Source organism: Kogia breviceps, chromosome 2 (assembly GCF_026419965.1).
Source record: "Kogia breviceps isolate mKogBre1 chromosome 2, mKogBre1 haplotype 1, whole genome shotgun sequence".
NCBI classification, from domain to species: domain Eukaryota; kingdom Metazoa; phylum Chordata; class Mammalia; order Artiodactyla; family Physeteridae; genus Kogia; species Kogia breviceps.
In genome coordinates this window covers 5,362,386-5,385,709 of record NC_081311.1, presented here as the reverse complement: position 1 = coordinate 5,385,709, position 23,324 = coordinate 5,362,386, and the positions used below count along the sequence as shown (strand labels likewise).

General features: G+C 52.0%; 1 protein-coding gene across 2 annotated transcripts in view; it reads left to right on the top strand.

The window, feature by feature from the left end:
- Positions 1-11,743: 11,743 nt before the first annotated feature.
- DOCK1 (dedicator of cytokinesis 1) overlaps positions 11,744-23,324 on the top strand; it is a 504,544-nt gene continuing 492,963 nt past the window's right edge. Inside the window, exon 1 of one of the 2 annotated variants that reach the window (XM_067024326.1) lies at positions 11,744-11,901. In XM_067024326.1, coding sequence (XP_066880427.1) covers positions 11,856-11,901 — 46 coding nt within the window. In that variant the 5' untranslated portion in view covers positions 11,744-11,855. The remainder of the gene's footprint in view (positions 11,902-23,324) is intronic. The other variant, XM_059053852.2, reaches the window with a different exon arrangement.

Below are 23,324 nucleotides of genomic sequence, written 5' to 3'. Positions count from 1 at the left end.
AATGTGATGGGATTAGGGGGTGTGACCTTGAAGAGGTGATTAGGTCATGAGGGTGGAGTCCTCATAAATGGGATTAGTGCCCTTATAAAAGGGACCCTGCAGAGCTCCTGAGCCCCTTCTGCCCTGTGAGGACACAGCAAGATGGTGCTGTGAACCATCAGGAAGTAGGGCCTCACCCGACAGGTCTGCTGGGGCCTGGATCTTGGGCTTCCAGCCTCCAGAACTGTGACAAACAGATGTCTGTTGTTTGTGAGCCCCCTACTCTATCATATTCTGTTACAGCCACCTGGAGAGACCGAGTCAGTTTCCCCTCTAGGGACGCGCACGCGCGCGTGCGCACACACACACACACACACACACACACATCCCTGGCCCCAAGCGGTTCTGCACTGTGCCCTTGCTGGTGGAGCCCTTCTTCCTCACCCACTCGTGCCCTCATTTACTCCTCTCCACCTCCCCGCAGCCCCGTGACTGCTGCAGGGCCCCTCCTACAGAGCCACCCTCTCCTGGAAACCCTGCCCAGGCCCCCCCACCCCTCAGCCCTATCTCCCCTCGGGAGTAAGGGGCCCTGCAGAGAGCAGAGTGTCCTCGGGGGTGGGACAGGAGAGGGTCTGAAGTAGGCAGGTGAATGAACACTTCCTTCTTCAGGTAGTCAGGCCTTTATTTTTAGTTCCTTTCTATTTACGGCAAGTAATACTGGTTCTCCTTTTTAAAATCAACTTACTTTTTTTGATTCTTAAGAAAAATATTAAGCAAATCGTAGCACAAGTGGTGCTGGGCAAACAGAAGTCCCTCAGGGTGAAAGAGAGGGATGGGTTTTTAGAACCCGCGGCTCTTGCTGTTTCTGTCCTCACCTGCACTTACAACCTTCTCAGCTGTTCCTTAGTTTGTGGTCCTCCAGACTGGGAGCTCCTGGCGGGTGGTCATCACTGTGTCTCCAGGACCCCCGTGGTGCCCTCGTACAGTGGGCGTGCTGTGCACACTTCCTGCCCTGAGCTGAGCCCCACATATGCCTGAGTTCCTCCACTGGGCCTGGGTGTGTGTCTGGCTCGGGCCAGAAGCCACTTCCTCGTTGTCTGTGGTCCTGGTCCTTGGGTGACAGCCAAGAAGGCACAGGGTGTGTGTGTCTGCCTGCCTCTGGCTGTGGCCCTGCCTTGGGGCCCAGGAGTGGAGAGGGCTTGCTGGTGAGCATGTTGGCAAGGCCAGGCTTGTCCTCTTCTGGGGAAAAGGCCTGGGAGCGGGCCTTCCATGCCGCTGAGTCACAGGAGTTTTGTGCAGGTTCAAGAAAAGGTTAACCGGGGTGAGCTCTGTCGCCACTGCCACTCAGCTGCACCCTTGCGCAGGTGGATCAGTTGGTCCACAGGCCAAGAACGTGAGCTTGTACCACTGATAGCCCATGCTGAGCGGGGTCCCTGCAGCACCCAGAAGGGAGGCCGTCACCCCAGGTACTCACTCATTCACTCAACAAACATCTGCTGAGCTCCTACTCTACTGCCAGCTGTAGCTGACATGTATTACACGCTGGCTGTGCTCCAGGCAGTGCATGAAATGCTCCCACATGCTTGTCTGCAAATGATAGGCTGTAATTAAGTGAGATAATACATGAGCTGGGTAAAGCCTGCCTCTTTGTGTTATTACTTCTTTCATCTCGCTATTATAAGTCCCAAGTGCCAGGCTCTGCAGGTAAGATGCATAAAGCCTCCCTCCCAGCCTGTGGAGCCGTCACAGATAATTACAGAACCAGATAAGTCAGTCCAGGTAGATGCCCTCTGAGGGGGAAGGGCTTCTGTGAGTGCTACAGAGGGAGGGTGAAAAAACGTCACCTGGCTGACCCAGGCTGGGATAGCATTAGCCTTGGCCAGAGGGAGGGAGGAGGGGCAGGTACTGTACTGGTCTAGGAGGGCTTTGGTTTAGGTGCCCTCTAGAGCCTGAGCAAGTGGTGTACGTCCAGGGCCTGGCAGGAATTTGTATGGATGGAGGCTGGCGGGGAGGGGCGCAGGCCCCTGGGGCACCTGGCTAGTAGGGCTTGAGCACAACAGTTTAAGCTGGCGGGCTGAGTGCGTGCGTGTGGAGCTCGAGGTGAGCTGGCTGGAAGGCGTCGTCTTGGTGTGGAGGCCGCTCCAGGCAGGGCTGCCCTGGGCTCAGGCCACACCTAGGGAGGAGCCACCTGGCTGCCCTGCTGGGCCTGGATCTCCAACCAGTCACGGTATTGGGACACTAGTGGTTAAGGTGGCCGTCGTGTGGTCTGGATGATGAGAATTATTCAGCTTTGGCACGTGCCTTTGGACTGCCAAGTCCCAGAGCCAGGGAGATCCAAGGAGCGTTGGTCACTGAAGATGAGAAGTCTGGAGTCCTGGGCTTCAGCCCCAGCAACCCTGTCAGCCTCCTCATGTGCAAAGTGGGCATAAGGACAGCCCCCATCATATCCACCCCATAGATCTGCCGTCAAGACCAGATTCATGTAGGTGGTTGCAGAGTGTGGGGTCGGACGTTTACAGTGATTGGGTTCAATCTGGATTCTACTGCTTTTTAGCTGTGAACTCTGAGCAAGTTACAGAGAACCTTTAGGAGCCTCAGTTTCCTCATCTGTAGGATGGGGCTAAGCATAGCTCCTAACTCCCAGGTTATTGCGAGGATGACACGCTGCTAGCGCATTAGTGGGTGTGTTCACAGTCAATTAGCTGGTATTGTGCACCTGTTGAACTTGTGAGTGTCAAAACTCTAAACAAAGCACTTCCCAAATTCATCCCCCCTTTCCCCTGAACTCACTTTCTAGATCCAGTTTCTCTTTTCTCAGTCCGTCTTCCCTTCCGCCACCAGGGTGAGCTTCGTAAAGCACAGATTTGCCTTGTGCCGTCCCTTGGGCCTGGTGGTCACAGCCCTTCTCCTCCGGCTGCATACGCACCTCTGCTCTTCATGCCACACCTGCGCTCCACCTCAGGCGCTGAGAGCTTTCCGGACCTCAGCCATTCCTCACTTGCCCAGGCCCTAGAGGGCACCTCACGCCATTCCTCGGCCATTGCTCCTTCTTTCTTCCTGGAATGACACCTCACGTCTCACCTTCTCCCCAGCATGGCCACCACATCGTCTGCTTTCCCTGATTCCTCCAGGGGGTATGAACTTCTCTTTCCTCCAAACACCCCTAAGCCTCTAGAGGCAGGGGTGTGGGTTTGCATGTGTATCTGGGCCCCGTGACCGACAGACCCGGGGCCTGCCCACCGTTGGCCTTTCGTAAGTTCGCGCTCACCCGGACTCCTCTGTGGTGGCTGAGAAGGAGCCTCTGGCCAAGGGTCAGGCTGCGAGGCTCGGGAGAGGAAGTGCTGCCTCTGCTGTCTGAACCATCAGAAGGCAACGGCCAGGCCCTGGAGCTGTGCCAGCGTCCCACGCTGCGGCCCACATCCTGTCCCTGGCTTTCGAGGTGGCCTGGGTGAGGAAGCATGACAGCGGGAAGCCTGGGTGGCTCCTGTGCAGGAGGCCGCAAGGAGCCAGGGAGGAGAAGTGTACTTCTTACAGATCTGGAGCTTGCAATCTGAGATCAAGGTGTCAGCAGGTTGGTTTCTCCTTGAAGCCTCTCTCCGTGGTCACTTTCAGGCAGTGTCCTCACACGGCCTTTCTTCTCTGTGGGTGCACCCCTGATGTCTCTTTGTGTGTCCACATTTCTTCCTTTTATAAGGACACCAGTCAGATTGGATCAGGACCCACCCTAATGGCCTCGTTTTAACTTACTCATCTCTTTAAAGGCCACAGCCACATTCTGAGGTACTGGGATTAGGACTTCAACATATGACAAAATTCAGTGCGTAACAGTGGGTCCCCAAAGGACAGCCAGAATGGCATTGTCCAAAGATGGAGGAGTTGGGGGGGGTACAGGTACTCACCATAATTCCTGACTCCCTCTTCACTCAGGCCCCATGCCGAAAGCAGTGAGCATTTTCAGAACCAGAGACAGGAAGGGTCTCATCTAGATAAGTTTAAAAGGAAGAGGCTGGGAGAATCCCAGAATTTTCCAGATAGAATAAGGTACCCCAGGGACTTCCCTGGCGGTCCAGTGGTTAAGACTCTGCGCTTCCACTGCAGGGGGCACGGGTGCGATCCTTGGTCGGGAAACTCAGATCCTGCATTGCATGCCATGTGGTGCAGCCAAAAAAAAAAAAAAAAAAAAAAGAATAAGGTACCTTATTGTTATTCTTAAAGGTATCTACCACCAATCCCACCATGATGATAACAGCTCCCATTTATGAGCACTGACTCTGACTCTACGGTCGCCACTGCTTTCACACCATTTTTATGTTTTCCTCTACATTTTTGGGGACTTGGAACATGTTGATAACTCTGTTTTAAGGTCTTTGTCTGCTAATTACATCATCCCTGTCATTTCTGTGTTTGTTTCTATGATGTGTTTTTTTCCCTGGTTACGGGCCATGTTTTCCTGCATCTTTGCATGTCTGGTCATTTTTGGTTGGATGCCAGACATTGTGCGTTTGGTATTGTTGGGTGCTGGATTTTACTGTATTCTTTTAAATGGCACTGGATTTTGTTCTGGCATGCTGTTATGTTACTTGGGCTCAGTTTCATTCTCTTGATCTTGCTTCTAGGCTTTGTTATTTACTAGAGCAGCCTTTAGTTTAGGGCTAATGTCATCCCACTATGAAGGTGTGATCCTTTGGAGGACTCTACTCCACTCTATATCATGAGGTCTTTCCACCCTGGTTGGAGGGAATACTAACTCCTGTGTGAGCTCTGGAAATTATTCAGGGCCTGCTACTTCCTGGTGTTCTTTCCAAAGCCGGCTTCCTAGCATTTCGATCCACCCATGCAGAGTACTCAGAGTCTCAGTGCAGCGCCTCTGCAGATCTCAGGAATTCTCTCTCTGTGTGGACAGTTCCCTCCTCTTGGGTCCTCTGACCCGTGACTCCTAGCAGCCTAGGGTCTCCCGAACTCAGGTCTGTCTTCTGTGAGTGAGCCCCCGGGCTTGTTTTAGTTCCCCTTCCTGTGCTGTGGCCCAGAAACTGCCTCCAGGAAGCCACCTGGGCAGCCATAGAACTCACCTCATTCATTTCCCTTCTTCAGGGCTCACAGCCCTGCGTTACCTAGAGTCTGATACCTGAAAACCACTGTTTCATCTGGAGGGCCCACGAGTGAAAGCTGTGCTATCATCATCTCATTAAGTCTTCAAGACGCTCTAGAAGTCAGACTATTTTAAAAACAAGAGGGGGCTTCCCTGGTGGCGCAGTGGTTAAGAATCTGCCTGCCAACGCAGAGGACACGGGGTCAAGCCCTGGTCCGGGAAGATCCCACATGCCGCAGAGCAATAAGCCTGTGCACCACAGCTACTGAGCCTGCGCTCTAGAGCCCGTGAGCCACGGCTACTGAGCCCATGCGTCACAACTACTGAAGCCTGCACGCCTAGAGCCCAAGCTCCGCAACAAGAGAAGTCACTGCAGTGAGAAGCCTGTGCACCACAACGAAGAGTAGCCCCTGGTCGCCGCAACTTGAGAAAGCCCGCTCACAGCAATGAAGACCCAATGCAGCCAAAAATAAATACATAAAAGAAATAAATTTATTTTAAAAAATAAATAAATAATAAAAACGAGGAAACTTAGAGCACCCAGGTAACTTTCCCTGAGTCGGACAGCTGCCAAGGTGTTGGTCACGTGCCTACCTGACTCTGAGAATGCTACCATGCACTGCCTGGACCCCGAGGGAATCCAGCTTCCAGGGGCAAGGCCTTGACCGTCTCAGGCCTTGCCACCTGGATCCAGGCTCCTTCCGTTTCAGGACACTCCCCCTCCTGCAGGAGTCCTGGCCCCCAGCCCCAGGGCTCATTTCTGCGTGTACTCAGTGTGGGAAGGACTGCTTGGTCTGCATTCATATTCACAATCACATCTGCCCGCAAGGCACATTGGGTCAGCAGGCAGCATCCTCTACTGAACAACATATTAGCTCCATGGAGCTGGTTGAAGTTTAACATCAAGGGTCTGCCTTAATGATCTTCACGGAGAATGCAGAGCGGTGCACCTGGGAAATGAAGCAGAGCCCAGTGATTGGAGTGAGGCCAGCCCAGGCTACTGTTTCACAAGCGGCTTTTCAAGCCTCAAGCACTTCCCTTCCCTCACTTTATTTATTAAAAACTTTCAGGGACTTCCCTGGTGGTCCAGTGGTTAAGATTCCACGCTTCCACTGCAGGGTGCATGGGTTCCATCCCTGGTTGGGGAACTAAGATCCCACATGCTGTGTGGCATGGCCAAAAAAAAAAAAAATTCAAACATATAAAAAAAGTAGAGGGATGAAACACTCATAAACCTGTCACCTAGACTGAAGGATTTTGTTTCACCTTTCTTTGTTTTTGCTGCAGTATTTTAAAGTAAATGACAAACTTCTAAACACTGCAGCATGTATCTCTAAAATGTAAGGACTTTTTTGATATAACCACAATAATTCTACTATTACACTTAGCAAAATAAATAGTTTTAAAATATTATCTATTGGGCTTCCCTGGTGGCACAGTGGTTGAGCGTCCGCCTGCCGATGCAGGGGACATGGGTTCGTGCCCCGGTCCGGGAGGATCCCACGTGCCGCAGAGCGGCTGGGCCCGTAAGCCATGGCCGCTGAGCCTGCACGTCCGGAGCCTGCGCTCCGCAATGGGAGAGGCCGCAACAGTGAGAGGCCTGCGTACAGAGAGAAAAAAAAATTATCTACTATTGGTTCATCAATAAAATCCTCTCTTGTCCTTAACAACTTTCAGAGTTGGTTTGTTAAAAGCAGTACCCAGTCAAGGACTGAATTTCTTATATTTCTTTCTTTTTTAAAAATTTATTTATTTTTGGCTGCACTGGGTCTTGGTTGCTGTGTGCCGGCTTTCTCTAGTTGTGGCGACCAGGGGCTACTCTTTGTTGCGGTGTGAGGGCTTCTCACTGCAGTAGCTTCTCTCATTGTGGAGCATGGGCTCTAGGCACGCGGGCTTCAGTAGTTGTGGCACGCGGGCTCAGTAGTTGTGGCTCGTGGGATCTAGAGCACCAGCACAGTAGTTGTGGTGCACGGGCTTAGTTGCTCTGCGGCATGTGGGATCTTCCTGGACCAGGGCTCAAACCTGTGTCCCCTGCATTGGCAGGCGGATTCTTAACCACTGTACCACCAGGGAAGTCCTCTTATATTTATTGTTTTTTAAAATCTAGAACAGTTCTTTCCCATCCACCCATTTTTTTTCCAATAATACTGATTTGTTGATGACGCCAGACCAGTGTCCTACAGAAGAGACTACCTCCTATCTTCATCTGACTGTACAGATATTCCTCAACTTACAGTGCAGTTAGGTCCCAATAAATCCATTGTAAGTTGAAAATATTGTAAGTTGAAGATGTATTTAACACACCTAACTTAACAAAACTTATCGCTTAGCCGAGCCTACCTTAAACATGCTTAGAATACTTGTTAGCCTACAGTGGGGCAAAATCATCTAACACAGAGCCTGTTTTATAAGAATGTATTGAATATTTCATGTCATTGATTGGATACTGTACTGAAAGTGAAAAGTAGAATGGTTGGTTGTCTGGATACAGAATGATTGTACGTGTATTGGTTATTTCTCCTCCTGACTGCAGGGCTGACTGGGAGCTGTAGCTCCCAGCTGCTGCCCTGCATCACGAGATAGAATTGGACTGTGTATCATTAGCCCAGGAAAAGATCAAAATTCAGAATTCGAGGTAAGTTTTATACTGAATGTACATCACCTTTGCACCATCCTGAAGTTGAAAAATCTTAAGTCGAACCATCCTAAGTCAAGGACTGTCGGGGGTTCTTGTGATGTCATTTAACCTTTTGCTCAATCTCCTCTATTTTCTGTAAACTGGAATTTAGGTCTAAAGTCTTGAATATACCTTTTTTTTTTTTTTAGATTATACTTTTTAGTTCTGCGCGACATTATGTACCGTGATCGCGTGCCTGGTCGTGTAATACGATGCTAACATCTGCTACTGGATCCAAGGGGCAGCAACCAGATGCCTCGCTGCAGACCCCGTACCTCCCCTTTCAGGTGACAAACAGTCTGTGGTTAAGGCCCTCGATGAAGTGCGTAAAATCCCTGCCTCCCTGTGCTACTCTCATCTGCTCACCACCCTTCCTCGCCAGATAAACATGCTCCCCTCCCACATTCACTGTGCCTTCTGGTACCTCCACCAGGCAAGATTTTGCTGAATTTACCTCTTGAGTTTGCATTGTGAATATGGAAAATTTTCTCAAATTAAAAAAAAATTAATTTAAATTTTCTTTTTAAAAATATTTATTATTTATTTGGCTGCACCGGGTCTTAGTTGCATGGGATAGTTATCTATTTATCTATCGATTTATCTATGGCTGTGTTGGGTCATTGTTGCTGAACGCGGGCTTTCTCTAGTTGCAGCGAGAGGGGGCTACTCTTCGTTCTGGTGCGTGGGCGTCCCATTGCAGTGGCTTCTTGGGTTTCTCACCGTGGTGGCTTCTCTTGCTGCGGAGCACGGGCCCTAGGTGCGCGGGCTTCAGTAATTGTGGCTCGCGGGCTCTAGAGCGCAGGCTCAGTAGTTGTGGCGCACGGGCTTAGTTGCTCCGCGGCATGTGGGATCTTCCTGGACCAGGGATTGAACCCGTGTCCCCTGCATGGGCAGGCAGATTCCCAACCATTACACCACCAGGGAAGTCCCTGCACGGGATCTTTAGTTGAAGCATGTGAACTCTTAGTCGAGGCATGTGGGATCTAGTTCCCTGACCAGGGATCGAACCCGGGCCCCCTGCATTGGGAGAGCAGAGTCTTCGCCACTGGACCACCTGACAAGTCCCAATTTTTTCAAAAATTAAAACTGTAATATCAATTATGCTTTTTCATGGCTCCATTGCAAGATTCTGCCTTATCTTGGGAGGGGGTCACTAGTCTGAACTCCCACTGATGCTTAGGACTGGGCTACTCAGAGCCACAGTGCTCTTGGGCGGGTCACACCTGCAAGTACGGCAGAGATTCAAGTCCTGTGTGATGCCTGGGAGGTATGGCTGAGCTCTGTGGCCCAGCCACGTCAACTCAGGAGTTAAAAATGCCAACTCACTATAACCCCCCAGGGCTCGTGGAATTGGAGATGATGCCCTTCTGGAGCTCAAGCAACCACAGGGCAAGGATCCAGGGCCCAGACTCGATTTAGAGCCGCAAGATGAGACCACTGTCAGAGTCAGCCAGGGAATGCCGACAAACCTCTCAGTGCTTCGGGGACAGTGGCCAAACATTGCAATAATGGGACCAAAACTTCATTGTCTCCAACACATGGTCTGTGGTCCATCTGGAGTCCTAAAATTCTGATTTAGAAATTTATTTTTATGAGTGTCTTACAAAAGTATACAAATCCCACTCCACATTTATTTATCTATTCAGTGGGTCACCTTTATCAGGGTGAAAGTGGAAACTGATCTAGAAAATGTTAACCATGATGTTATCCAGCAAAAAACCTGGGGGCAGCATCACATGAGGAAACCAAGCATAGCTAGAGAGTGTCTTACCTGTTCAGCAATATCTTCACCTTTGATCCTCAGAAGAGCTGCGTGAGGTTGGTATCATTACCCCTAGTTTATATGTAGAGCTCTCAGAACCCTTAGGCTTACAAGCAGAAAAGGCTAGAAATGGAAGAACGGTCACACAGCTGGCAAAGGCAAAGCCAGGACTCCCAAATGTGCGTGGCTCCCAAGCCCCTCGTCTTTCACTACAATACGCTATCTTCCCCAACATGTAGCCACACAAGCAAAACTAAAACTGGGCACAAGAGAGATCGGTAGGACTAAAATGTTTTCCAGGTTTTCCTTGCAGAATTCCAAGTTCCCAACAAGACCTAGAAGGCCCTTCTACTGCAGGCCCATTTCTTGGCCCTCTTCCCCTGGTTCCCTGTGCTTCAGCCACAGTGGCCTATAAGTGCCTTGAAGGATTTGGGCTCCTTTCCACCCCAGGGCCTTTGCACATGCGGTTTCCTCTGCTAGTCTCTGCTTTTTCTTAAAGTCTCGGCTTTCTCTGTTTTCTCAGGGAAGCCTATCCTGATTTGGAGTAGGTCAGGCCAACATGTCATTTGTCTCAGAGTGCCCTACTTCTCCTGTACAGCACTTTCACTGTGCTTCTCCTTCAAGGGTCCGAGTCACCAGGCCACGGGTTCAGGGCCTGAGCTCCCGAGGTCTCTAATTTCTACAGGACGTTTTAAGTGTGTACATGAGGTTGTGTGTGATTGGAGCTCAGTTTCCTTCCTTCTGTGGGACTTAAGTTCCTTATCAGTAAAACAGGGCCTGCAACTTTCTATAAATCAGTAGTTGATGTCCGTGAACTCTCAAGTCATGTATCCTCCTCTGTACGTAGGAGGTTGCCTCTCAGCCACCCAAACTGACAAGCTCTTAGGGCATTCTTAATTAATTTATATTCTGGGTGGAATGTTGAGATTTCCCTGTCTCAAAGTGGTCCCAAGGACAGGCGATGGGCATGTTCTCTGCAGCAGAACGGCGGCCTTCCTGGCCTTTCCTAGGCGCTACCAGTCCCTTCCCCAGCTCTGCCATCCAGCGCTGCTGTCCCTACCTCACGGGGCTTTCCAATCTTTTTTACCGTCCTTCGTCCAATCCTTGAAGGCTTTCAGGCCTACTGCCTTGTCACTGGCTCTTGGGAGCACGAGGAGGCAGCCAGCCAGTTAATATTCCAGGACACCAAATTTACTCCATGTTAAGGGCTGTCTTCATTCTGAAGCTGTCTCATTCCTCCTTTTCTTGGTTTTGACCTTTTCTATTCTTTTCTGAAATTATGGTAAAAATAACTCTGTGTGTGTGTGTGTGTGTTGTTATACGTTTTTCCTTGGAGAAATCTGAAGCCCCATCTTCTACTGCCGTGGAAAACACAACAGTCTGAGAACTCTTACAGGGTGAAGACCACGTTCCTACGAGGCCAGCGTGTCTGCTCCAGAGCCGGCCTGGGGTTTCCTCTCCGGGCCAGTATCTCTTCCCCTCTTTCCCCACTTCACAGACCTTGAGTCCTACTCAGCTAGCAGAAGTTTCTGGGGGCCCAAGGAGGCTGAGGTCTCTGGGCCCCAGCGGGGCCTCGCCTGCCTTTCCCTCTTGGCCTCTGCGGGTCAATGCGCTCCTTCCACACCCCAGCAAGAGGTCACCTCCCCGGTAAGCGCTCCCTGACCAGCGCTGCACCGGCTCCTTGGGTGTCCCCGCCCAAGCACTAGGGGCCCACCCACCTCATATTATCCTGCTCATCACCTCCCCACCCCTGGCTCGGCCAGTGTGCTGCTCCCAGCGCACCCGGGCGCTGGGTAGGTGCTCAGTTAATGTTTGTCAAACGAATGAATGAACCACGTGCTGCGGGAAGACTCCTCCCAGGGAACCTGCGGGGTTGCTCAGCTCCAGGCCTCTCCCCGCAAGGCGGAAACCGAGTTGGGGACATCACATCACCGCGCGCCAGTCTAACCCGGGGCTGTGCAAAAAGCCACAGGCTTCACAAATTGCCAAGAATCGCCCTGCCCACCTGCCGGCCAGGGCGCACCCGGCTCAGTGTCTGAGATCCAGCCCCCGGGAGGGCTCCGTGGGGACGCGGGGGACGACGGCCCCGCGGGGCTGCTCCTCGGGGGGTGGGGTCGTGGGCCACGGCCCCCCGCCCGCCGCCGTCCCGCCTCCCGCCGGCGCTCCCGGCCTTTCCCATCCGGCCCGCGACGCTCCGCCCGCCCCGCCCCACATGACACCGCCTCCGCCGCAAACTTTTTCCACCCCATCCTGTCGCGGCTCGGAAGGAATGGAAAATGGCGGCCTAGGCGCGGAGTTTCCTGGCGGAGCGGCGGCGGCGGCCTGGGCGCCGGGACGCGGGCGGCGGCATGACGCGCTGGGTGCCCACCAAGCGGGAGGAGAAATACGGCGTGGGTGAGCGCCTCCCGCGCGCCGCGCTCCGGGCCGGCGGGCGGGGCGGGGGCGCCCGGGAGCCTGTTGCCGGCGGCCCGGGCGGCGCGGGCGGGGCGCGGAGGGGCCGCGGAGGCCGGGAACCCGCGTCCCCGCCCGGCCCGCCTGAGGGTCCGTCGGCGGGCACTGCCCACTCGGACCCCGGGCGCACGCTGTGCCCGCGCTCGCTCCGGAGCCCGCGCGAGCGCGCCGGGGACACGCGGGGGTGGGGGGAGGCTTGTGTCACTTCCCGAGGGTGTCCCCGCCGACGTCCAGCTCTCGGGCGGGCACCCCGGCGGCGGAGGCTTCCAGCCCCCGGGGCTGCCCCCGACGCCTCGAGCCCAGCTGGGCCGGGCCGGGCCGGGCAGCCCCGGCGGCATTGTTCGGCCGCGCCTTTTTGCTTTTCGGGTGAAGTTGTGCTCAGTGTCTGCGGCTCCGGGCGGACAGTTTCAAGTTGCAGCGACCGGAGCGAAGAACTGTGCTCTCCCCCGCTGGGAGGTGGTGGCGTGTGCGACCGGGGCGGGCCCATCGCGCCGCCTGCCGCTCGCTCGGTGGTCCTGCCCTGGACGGCGCGGGACCCTCGGAGACCAGCGGCCGAGCGCTCCGGGGTCCCCGGGGCCGGGAGCGGGTTGCGAAGGGCGGGGACCTGTTTTGGCTCCGCTGCTCTTTGTCGCTCCCTGGGGGGAGTAGGGAGGGTCGGCTGCAAGTTTACGTTTCGGACCAAGTACACATTCCAGAGTCGGAGGCTCTCCTTAATGGCAAAGGAAGCAGCCCCCCAGGCCCCGTGCGCCCTGCCCTCCCGACCCTGAGCCTTTGCGGGGAGCAGCCCACTCCCCCGCTGCTGGTGTGCTTCGGCCCTCCCACTTTTGGGAAGCCTGGGTGGTTCTCGTCCCCAGGGCGCTCTCTTTTCTTTCTGTGATGCTTCTGCTAGATGCCAGGGACGTAGAGTGGAGCTGGCCTAGACATCGGGACGGTTCTAGGTCCCCTCTGGGCCCGCAAGGGCTTGTTGCACAGGTGGCGCTGCTTCAGGACCACTGTGGCTGAATTCCCTTTCCACCCCTGTTTTAGAGACGAGGCCTCTGAGGCTCAGGCACGTCTACAAAGGCCAGCAGCAGAGCTGGGCTTCCCAGTGCAGCAGAGTTTGTAAGCAGCATCCTGTGCCCGTTCAGGTGGTTTCAGCCCCGATAGAAAGGTCCTCATCCATCCACACTGGATGAGGGAGGTTTGGGTGTGGAGATTCCTACTGGATCAACTTCGGGTGTGGGGCGGCATGTGGGGGGAGGTCTGGGCTGCAGTGAGCCTGCTGGGACGCTGTGTGCGAAGAGAGGGCTGAGGGCAGACCCCCAGGGAACGCAGTGCTTAGAGATGGAAGAGGACCTGGAGCCCTGGGGAGAGGCGCGGGGGGGCCAGGCAGGGGGCAGGCAGAGGGCAGCAGAGCCGACCGCTCCTGTCAAGATTTGCCCTCTCAGTCCTGTGTGGTGGGGACTACTGTCCCTCCCACTTCTCAGAGGCAAAGGACAGATTAGCGCCACTAGTAAGTGCTCCATCCTGAAACTGAACCCTGGTGGTGGCTCTGGAGTTCATGGTCGCCCCACTGTGCTCAGCAGGATATGGGCGACGGACCTCTCTTTAAGGTCACTTTGATACCCTTGGCTCCCAGGGTGACCTGGATGGTGTCACTGAGAACCCTGGAGGTGTCCATACCTGTGGAGTGACTTGTGTCTCATGACCAAAGGGAACATTCACAAGCAGAGACCCACAAGCAGGGTCTCCCCACTGGGGAGGCAGCTGTGGGCACGAACGCGGTCGTGTCCTTCCCACGGTAAGTCACATGCCTTCCAGAGGCTTCGGTAGCACTGCAGTGCCTTCTCACATCACACCTTTGGCTACTACTTCGGTTTTAAGAAAACTCCAAGTTGAAAAGTTTCCAGAGAAGAAGACTGTCCTGGAGGTTTTGGAGCCAGTTCTGGGACGGATGTGAGTGGGTGTCAGGCAGGGCAGATGGGAGGGGGTTGACCTGCCTACTTTCACCAGGTGGAGAGGAGGAGACAGCACAACCCTTTCAGCAGCAGGAGGAACTTTATAAATAACTGGACCCCCAGTCAGGGAGGGCGCGCAGGCCTAGAGCTCCTGGAGTTCCCGATTTGGGGCAGGGGAAGCCGAGGACGCTTGAGTCAGGCTGCTCTCTTGTCTGGGCGTTTGCCTGGGGAGGATCCCGCTGATTCTCAGGGAGTGGGCTGGCTAGGGAGATGTAAGTGCTGGGTGTAAGGATTCATTTCCACGAGTTTAATTCCTCTTTCTGCCTAAGGGAAAATGACTGGAGATCCCCTTTACCGACGACAGCGTTTTTTTGGGGGGGAGCCTCACAACAGGACTGTGTTTCCCTAGATGGGCCCTGGTGGGTCTGTGGGCGGCCAGGCTTCCACCCGGCTTGGCCCATGAATGAATCACGAGGGGAGAGAAAATGATAAAACTCCATCTCATTTGGAAACATGAATCACAGCTCATTGTTTGCAAGTACTTAGAATCTGTTAGAAGCATTGTTTGTAAATGAGACACTTTAGTTATTTATTTACTTTGTGGAATCAGGAAAGGAGTAAACAGCTGATCTGTTGCTTGCTCAGCAAAGGCAGGAAACGCTGGTTCCCCCCCTACCCCCCCATTCATGGTGGTGGTGGTGGGGGGGGGGGGTCACTTGTGAAATTGACCGCCTGTTAATTTCTCCCCTTGGGCTTGAGTTTGGTGGATCAGTGTTTACAGAACTGGCTTATTAACACGGACATGAACTTTGACCTAGCTGTCACACTGAGCGGTTGCACCAGATGAACTTTCCCATCATCCCCCAGCTAGGCAGAGTCATACGTCCCAACACCAGTAAAGTTGTGTTCATGTGGATCCTGTTCTTCAGATGAGGTGAAAAGATGCAGCCGTCACATCTGAGGCTGACATGCTCACATCTCAGTGACGGCCCCCCAGGTGTCCAGGACGCGTGAATGTGGCGTGTGACTCCGCAGAAGGGACTTGGTAGATGAGATTACGGCTGTGAACCCTGAGGTGCGGAGATGGTCCTGGGTTACCCACGTGGGTCCCCAAAGCAGAGGACTTTCTTTCTCTGCCCTCACAAGAGAGATCCGGCAGAAGTGGAGTCAGAGCGATTCCGAGCCTGGGAGGGTTCCGTATGCCCACGTGCTGGCCTGGAGGTGTCGAGGTCCACTTGCTACCAGGCAGAGGCCTCAGGGAGCTGAGGTTGGCCCCAGCTGATGGCCGGCGGGGAAATGGGGACTTCAGTCCTGCAATTACCGCTGGATTCTGCCAGCGCCCCTGAATAAGCCTGGAAACATTCATCCTAGAGCCTCCTGTGGAGCCCAGCCGGCCAACAACTTGACTTGGAGACCCAGAGCCACTGGGTGTCTGACCTGGAGCACAGTGAGATAATGAACGCAGGTGGTTTTCCACTGCCAAGGATGTGGTGATTTGTTAACGGCAGCAGTAGAACAGGAATGGAGGTGGTGTGGAGGGCAGCCTGGGCGAGACGATGATTCCCTTTCCAGCCTGTAGCTTTGCTGGAGGCACAGACTTAACGGACACCAGTGACCTCGGCGTGTCCTTCACCCTCCTCTCCAGGCAAACCTCACACAGGGCATGTGGACACGGGCACTGAGACATCTTTAACCTCTGGCTCCTAGTAGTTGCTGTGTGGCCCCTGAGCAAGTTGTGCCTGCTTTCTTAGCCTCAGTTTCCTCGTCTGGAAAGTGGACCCAAGCCTGCCTACTGCAAAGACCGGTGGGGATTCACTGAGATAATGTCCTCAGAGCACAAAGCCCTGAGATCAGCATTTGCGATAAGCCAGGTATGCCATGGAGTGGTGCTTTTAGTAATATTTTATTTAATAAAGGGCAGTTTAGAAATGCAGTGACAAGTGATTTCCTGTTTGGATTTGACAGTCGCGGTGGCTGGAGGAGTGCTTCTCTTCCAAACGTGTTGTCCTAATGGTGTGTTTTGCCCCCATATTAGGGGCATGTGACATTTTGCTTAGTGTTAGGGATTGTGACGTGTGTATTCAGATTAGCCCTGCGCGATGATAATTGCTGGGAATAGTGTAATATCCCAGTAAATTTGGGAGTGTGAGAGTTGCTGAGAGATCCTGTTCGTTGCTTAGAGTAGCAAGCAAGCTGCTACTTCAGGGGAAGAAAAATTAGATTTGATTGTAAGTAAATAGAAAAGCAGACATTTTCAATTCACTGGAGTTGCAGAAAAATGAAATTAAGGCATATTATATTTCTACAAACCTGATTTTACTTTGGAAACACTATACAAATTTTAAATTTATTGTAGTGCCAGTGTTGGCCCAGAACATCAGACGTCTTATCAGGATTGCCTTAACGTGTGTGAATAGTTCTTTCTCTTGTTCTCTTGTGACCTCTGAGGATGCAGGTAGTGCAAACACGGAGAAAGAAACAGGCAGTTGTGAGTACCGGGCTGGGTACAGCTGAGAAGCCACAGTGCCCAAGGGCACCTGCCGTCTCTCTCTCTCTCTCCTCTCTTTTTCTCTTTCTTCCCTCTCCCCCTTCTTTCCTTCCTTCCCTCCTTCCTCTCCCTTTTTTTCTTCATTTAACTTTGGATTTTCAAATAATTACAGACCCAACAGTTGTAAGAAATAGTACAGAGAGATCCTGTGTACACACTACAGTTTTTCCCCGAGGTTATCTCTTGTAAAAGGCAACATGGTATCAGAACCCGGATGTTGACGTGAAGAAGATACAGAGCATTTCCATCATCCCAAGGACCCCTCCTGTCCTTTTGTTGCCAAACCCACCCCTTTGCCCTTCCACCTACTCCCTGGCAACCATTAACGTGTTCTCCATTTCTATAAGTTTGTAATTTCAAGAATGTTACATGAATGGCGTCTTGCAGTACGTAACCTTTTTGGATCGCCCTTTCTTGCTGAGCAGAACTCTCAGGAGAGTCATCAGGTTGCCGTGTGTATCCACGGTTTGAAGGATGTCTGGGTTTTGGCTGTTACGAGTAAACCTGCCGTGAACGTTCACACACAGGTTTTTGTGTGAATGGAAGTCTTCATCTTCTGGGAGAAATGCCTAGGAATGCAATTGTTGAACGGAAAGGTAGTTTGGCTTTTAAAGAAACTACCAAACTTTTCCCGAGCGGCTGTGCCATTTTATGTACCCACCAGCCGTGTGTGTGTGTGTGTGTGTGTGTGGGTGTGTGTGTGTGTGTGAGAGAGAGAGAGAGAGAAAGAGAGAGAGGTCCAGTTTCTCCGCATCTTTGCCGACATTTGCTCTTGTCCCCTGCATCGGCAGGCGAACTCCCAACCACTGCGCCACCAGGGAAGCCCTCATCAAAAACTTCATTCAGCCTTTATCCTGGCCTCTTTGCTGTTCACAGTTGCTGCTGCCTTTCCTCAACAGTGTGGTACACAATTTATATGCCATCTTGCTGATTTTGTTTAACTTACCTGGATACGTTAGGTATACTTTTAGGTATAAACGTAACTATTGTGATGTCCGTTCTGAATTAGGGTTGCCTAGCTGCTGTAAACAAACAGCCCCACCGTTTTGCTGCCTTCATACAATGGACATCCGTGTTTCCTTCACGTCACAGTCCACGTGGGTGGTGGGGTGCGGGCACGGGAGCTCTGTTCCATCAGGTCATTCAGGGACCAGGGTATCTTCTCTCCTGTGGCTCTGCCCTCTGCCAGGATCGTGGGCTCCTGGCCTTTTAATTTGGGGGTGGGGAAGGAAGGAGGTGGAGGGTGGGTCACAGGAGATTTTCTTCCCTCTGCCAGGGCTGGACGTGGCGCCATCTTTCTGGTCACATTCTTTTGCTTAGAGCTCCATCCCTGGCCAGCGCCTGGGACTCAGAAATGTAGCCTTGCTGTGCGCCCTGCAGGAGGAGGACGATGTGGAATCTCCTCCGTGTGTTTTCCATTGATCAGCAAAAGCGCTGTGATGGACCAGTTAGCAACATGGGCGCTGAGCAAGTGGTTTTAAGATCTCATACCTTTTAGTCCCTGAGAATCCTTTGGCGGAACAGATGGCCAGACCCCTACAAAGATGTGAGGAGATGTGAATGGGGACAGAGGCCACCTTTTTCTTTGAGGTATATTCCACTACTTATGTCCTGTAGATTTCAGGATGTTCTTTGCTGGGTACTTAATCTTCATGGCTGCTGGGGTCGGGGGAGTGGACCCTTGAGCATAAGGAAAGCTCTCTAAATTGGTCATATTTGTCGGCAGTTCTTATTCTCACCACCCTAAAATGTATGCAGCACCCCAGACCCCATTCCTGGGTCTGTTGAATTTTTTTTTTTTTTTTTTTTTTTGCGGTACACGGGCCTCTCACTGTTGTGGCCTCTCCCGTTGCGGAGCACAGGCTCCGGACGCGCAGGCTCAGCGGCCACGGCTCACGGGCCCAGCCGCTCCGCGGCACGTGGGATCCTCCCGGACCGGGGCACGAACCCACGTCCCCTGCATCGGCAGGCGGACTCTCAACCACTGCGCCACCAGGGAAGCCCCTGTTGAATTCTTTTGACTTCAGAAGTTGGTTACTAAAGCCTGCTAGTGAGAACTGTGTCTGCTTCTAAGTGTTAGCCTTTGTTTCTTTGTTAGAATGGAGTCTTCATTTTCTTTTTTTTTTTTAATAATTGAAGTACAGTTGATTTACAATGTTGTGTTAGTTTCAGGTGTACAGCAGAGTGATTCAGTTAATATATATATATCTATAGAAATAAAGATATATTCTTTTTCAGATTCTTTTCCGTTATAGTTTATTACAAGATGTTGAATATAGTTCCCTGTGCTATACAGTGGGTACTTGCTATTTATCTGTTATACATATGATAGTTTGTATCTGCTAATCCCAAACTCCTAGTTTATCCACCCCCTGCCCCCTTTTCCCCTTTGACAACCATAAGTTTGTTTTCTATGTCTGTGAGTCTGTTTCTGTTTTGTAAATGAGTTTATTTGTATCATTTTTTTAGATTCCACATATAAGTGATATCAATGATACTTATCTTTTTCTGTCTGACTTCACTTAGTATGATCATCTCTAGGTCCATCCATGTCGCTGCAAATGGCATTATTTCATTCTTTTTTATGGCTGAGTAGTATTCCATTGTATATATGTACCACCTTTTCTTTATCCATTTATCTGTCGATGGACTTTAGGTTGCTTCCACGTCTTGGCTATTGTGAATAGCGCTGCAATGAATGAACCTTCGTTTTCTGAAATAGCACTTGTCTTTATGACCACGCAGGCACTGAAAAAGGCTGTAAGGGTAAATCAGTCAGAACTGCAGTAACTTACTTAAAGTGATGTGAGGGCACTTGATGGTGGCGGATTTTAAAGAGCACTGGACCGGGAGTCAGAATGCCTGGAATCCAGGCCTGGGTGCAACACTTAGTGCCACCTGATTGACCTCCCCAACCTCAGGCCCTGCACGGGGCCCTGGGAGAATCCCAGAGCCTGTGCTCACCTCTCAGCTGCCGGGGAGGAGCTACAGAGATCACGTGTGCGGGAGAGCTTGCAGCAAGAAAAAGTACCGCACAGATTTGCTTACTATGTGGGTGTTAACTTACAACTCACTGTAGAGGAAATACTCAATTTCTGGTGATGGTCTTCCTTACTTTTGTGGTTTTTTTTTTTTGTGTGTGTGTGTGTTTTTTTTGTTTTGTGTGTGGTACGCGGGCCTCTCACTGCTGCGGCCTCTCCCGTTGCGGAGCACAGGCTCCGGACGCGCAGGCTCAGCGGCCACGGCTCACGGGCCCAGCCGCTCCGCGGCATGTGGGATCCTCCCGGACCGGGGCACGAACCCGCGTCCCCTGCATCGGCAGGCGGACTCTCAAACACTGCGCCACCAGGGAAGCCCCTTCCTTACTTTTAACTGGAAAAGGGCAGTGTGGCCTCGCGAGCTTTCCGTTTCCTAAAGTTTGCTACTTCTTATTTTATTTGTTACAGACAAGTTGTCAGGTGATGGACTAGCATGTGGGCAGATGAGCATTCTGAATGAGCTGCTCACCTGGGCGGTTGAACCTGCGTTGTAGGTAGAGATGAGGAGTCATGCAGTGATGGAGTAAGTGTGTCCAGCTTCAGGGCTGAGCACAGTGGTCCTCAAACACAGGGAATTAGCCTTAGAAGAAAATGGTGCCTTCAAACAACCCCCCCCCCCACCTTCCTGTTTACTTGACAGCTTTGTTCCTAGACCTCGAGGATCCAGAGACACCCCGTGTCTCATCTCTGCTGGATTTTTGCCATTAAGTGAATTACTCAAAACTCTGCGGTGTTTGCAACTTTGGGGTTTGCAGGCATGGGGATCTGTTTGATTCCTTTTTCATGTCGAAACTAACACGTCCAGTTTGTCTTCTGAGAGTGTGTCCTCCTCCATCCCAGCTCTCGAGGTCTCTGATCAGACTCCCGAGGCCGTGGTGGCTGCCACCTCCTTAGAAAGGGCACATCCTTTAAAACGCCCTTCCCGGCCTTCTTGGCCTCCCTTCCTGCTGCACTCCTGTCCCACCGGCTGCCTGGCTGGTCCCAGGTCACGGTCTGCAATTTCCTGCCTCAGCCCGATAGGGTCTGTGCCAGATTCAGCTCATTCCCCCCTCCCGGCATTGCTGGCCTGCTGAGCCCTTGCGGAATTGACTGTCCCCTGCGTTCCCAGGCTCGGGCTGCGGGACAGGGGTGTGTGAGGGCTGAGGCCCCAGGGAGAATGGTCCTCAGTCCCCAGGGCCTGGGAGTCTTGAGGGACAAGGGAGGGGAGTGGTAGAGAGAGCATGGGGAGGGGGCAAGCGGGCCCTGGGGTCAGCGAGTCAGGATGGAGGAGACCAGAGGCCAGCCTCCCCCAGGGCTCACAGCACTCTGGTTTCCCTTCTTAATTTCATTGGCCAGAGTCCTGTACAGATTTGGCTGGTAGAGCAGTGGTGCCCAGCAAGGGGTCCGGAGCAGCTGATCTGAATATGGGGGAGGGAACCTGTCTAAGGCTCAGTGCCTTGTCCCTCCAATGTTCAGTGACATCCCTGCAAAGAAGGTACTTTGAGTGGAGGCTGCCCGTCCATGCCCCCCTGGGGCTCTGAAACCCGTCTGCCCCAGTTTACTCACTTGTCGACCATGGGTGACAGTAGTTTCTGCCTCACAGAGTTGCTCAAGGGTTAAATGGGCGAATTCATGTAAAGCAGGTTTTCTTGACCTGTGTACTGGTGGCATTCTGGGTTGGGTGTATTTTGGTCACAGGGGGCCGTCCTGTGTGTTGCGGGGTACTTAGCAGCACCCCTGACCTCGATCCACTAGATCCCACTAGCAATCCCCTCCCTTCCGTGGTGACAACCCAAAATTGGTCCAGACATTGCCACCTGTCCCCCTGGGGGCCACATGGCTCCCACTGGTGTCGGTAAAGTGCTGGGAGTCACCTCCAACCCCTAGTCAGCGCTCTGTCGTCGTTTACTGTAGTATTGTGACTGCGTTGTTAGGAGCAAAGCCTTTGCCGCATGTTTGGGAGGAAAAGTTAGAAACCTGCAGGACTTGTTTCCTGAAGGGTGTGCTTTGGGCCAGAGGGCTAGGAGGAGGAAGCCTCGGGGAGTTAGTTGGGGGAGGGGTTAGCCGGGCACCGGAGCTGTGTACGGATGATCAGGAGACAGCTGTGTTTCTTCTTTCCGAGAGACAAACAGCAGTTTTGAGGTCAGGTCCTGGGAAAAATGCACAGATTACCAGGGGAATTATGGTCCGTCCCCAACGTTCTGTCTGAGAAATATCACTCAGGCTGCCCACAGACCTTCATAAATACAGGAGGTCAGGCATTTGCTCTTGGAGTTTTATTTGCTGGAATAAAGGCACTTATCAAGACTCCATTTTCCCCCCCAAACTAATAACTTATTTTGTTGAACATAATTGGCTTTACCAGGGGCAAATAATTATTTAGCAGGAGGGAAATGTGATTATTTTTCTTCCAAACTTCTGTGCTTCTATTAACTTCACAAGATTAATTTTCAAGTCCTTCTAACATCATGTGTGTTCTACTGCCCATTTTTCAAAGGCCAGAATGCAGTTTGGTCCTCCAGGTGCTGTGACCAGGTTGCCAAGTTTCTTCAGATGGTTCTTCGGGGGTAGGGCTTTGAGGATCAGCCTGGAGAGAGGCCAGGGGGAGGGAGAGATGGGGACGGGAACCTGTACTGGGGACTCCCACGTATAACAGGGAAGAGAGCTTAGTTTGGCTGACCTCATTGATGTCTGGTGGTATTTCCATACTCAAGTCTGGCACATTCTACCCTGTGTGTTCTGGTAGCGCCCCAGTGCCTTTGTACGTGCTCTTCTGGCTGCCTGGAAATGCCCTTTGTTTATCTTCCATCTGTCAAGCTTTTCCAGGCTCAGCTCAACTTGTAAACCTTTCTTTTTTAACATTTTATTGAAGTGTAGTTGTTTTGGTTTGGTTTGGCCACACCACGAGGCATGTGGGATTTTAGTTCCCTGACCAGGGATTGAACCCATGCCCCCTGCAGTGGACCACCAGGCAAGTCCCAAAGTGTAGTTGATTTACAGTGTTGTGTTAATTTCTGCTGTACATCACAGTGATTCAGTTATACATTTATACATTCTTTTTCATATTCTTTTCCATTATAGTTTATCATAGGATATTGAATATAGTTCAAGATACCATATACTGCTGTACAGTAGGACCTTGTTCTTTATCCATTCTATATATGATAGTTTGCATCAGCTAATCCCAAACACCCAGTCCATCCCTTCCCCACCTCCCCTCCCCCTTGGCAGCCACAAGCCTGTTCTCTATGCCTGCGAGTCTGTTTCTGTTTTGTCAGTAAGTTCATTTGCGTCATATTTTGGATTCCACGTGTAGGTGATATCATATGACATTGTCTTTCTCTCTCTGACTTACCTCCCTTAATATGATAATCTCCATCCGTGTTGCTGCAAATGGCACTATTGCATTCCTTTTTATGGCTGAGTAGTATTCCATCGTATATATAGACCACATCTTCTTTATTCATTCATCTGTCAGTGGACATTTAGGTTGTCTCCATATCTTGGCTATTGTAAATCATGCTGCTATGAACTTTGGGGTGCATAGATCTTTTCGAAGTAGAATTTTCTTCGGATACCTGCCCAGAAGTGGGATTGCTGGATTATATGGCAACTCTATTTTCAGTTTTTTGAGGAATCACCATTCTCTTTTCCATTTGCATCCCCACCAACAGTGTAGGAAGTCAACTGGTCAGTCTTTCTTGATTCACCCGGGCTGCATGAGGGGCCCTTCTCCAGGCTGCTCTCTGCAGTTTCATAACGTGCTTCTGTCTGTGGGCGCCGTTGGTGGACTCCTCCTTCATGTCCCCTGCTGGACAGAGGGCCCCTGGGGACAAGGGCTGGGTTGTGTTCCTTCCTCTGTTC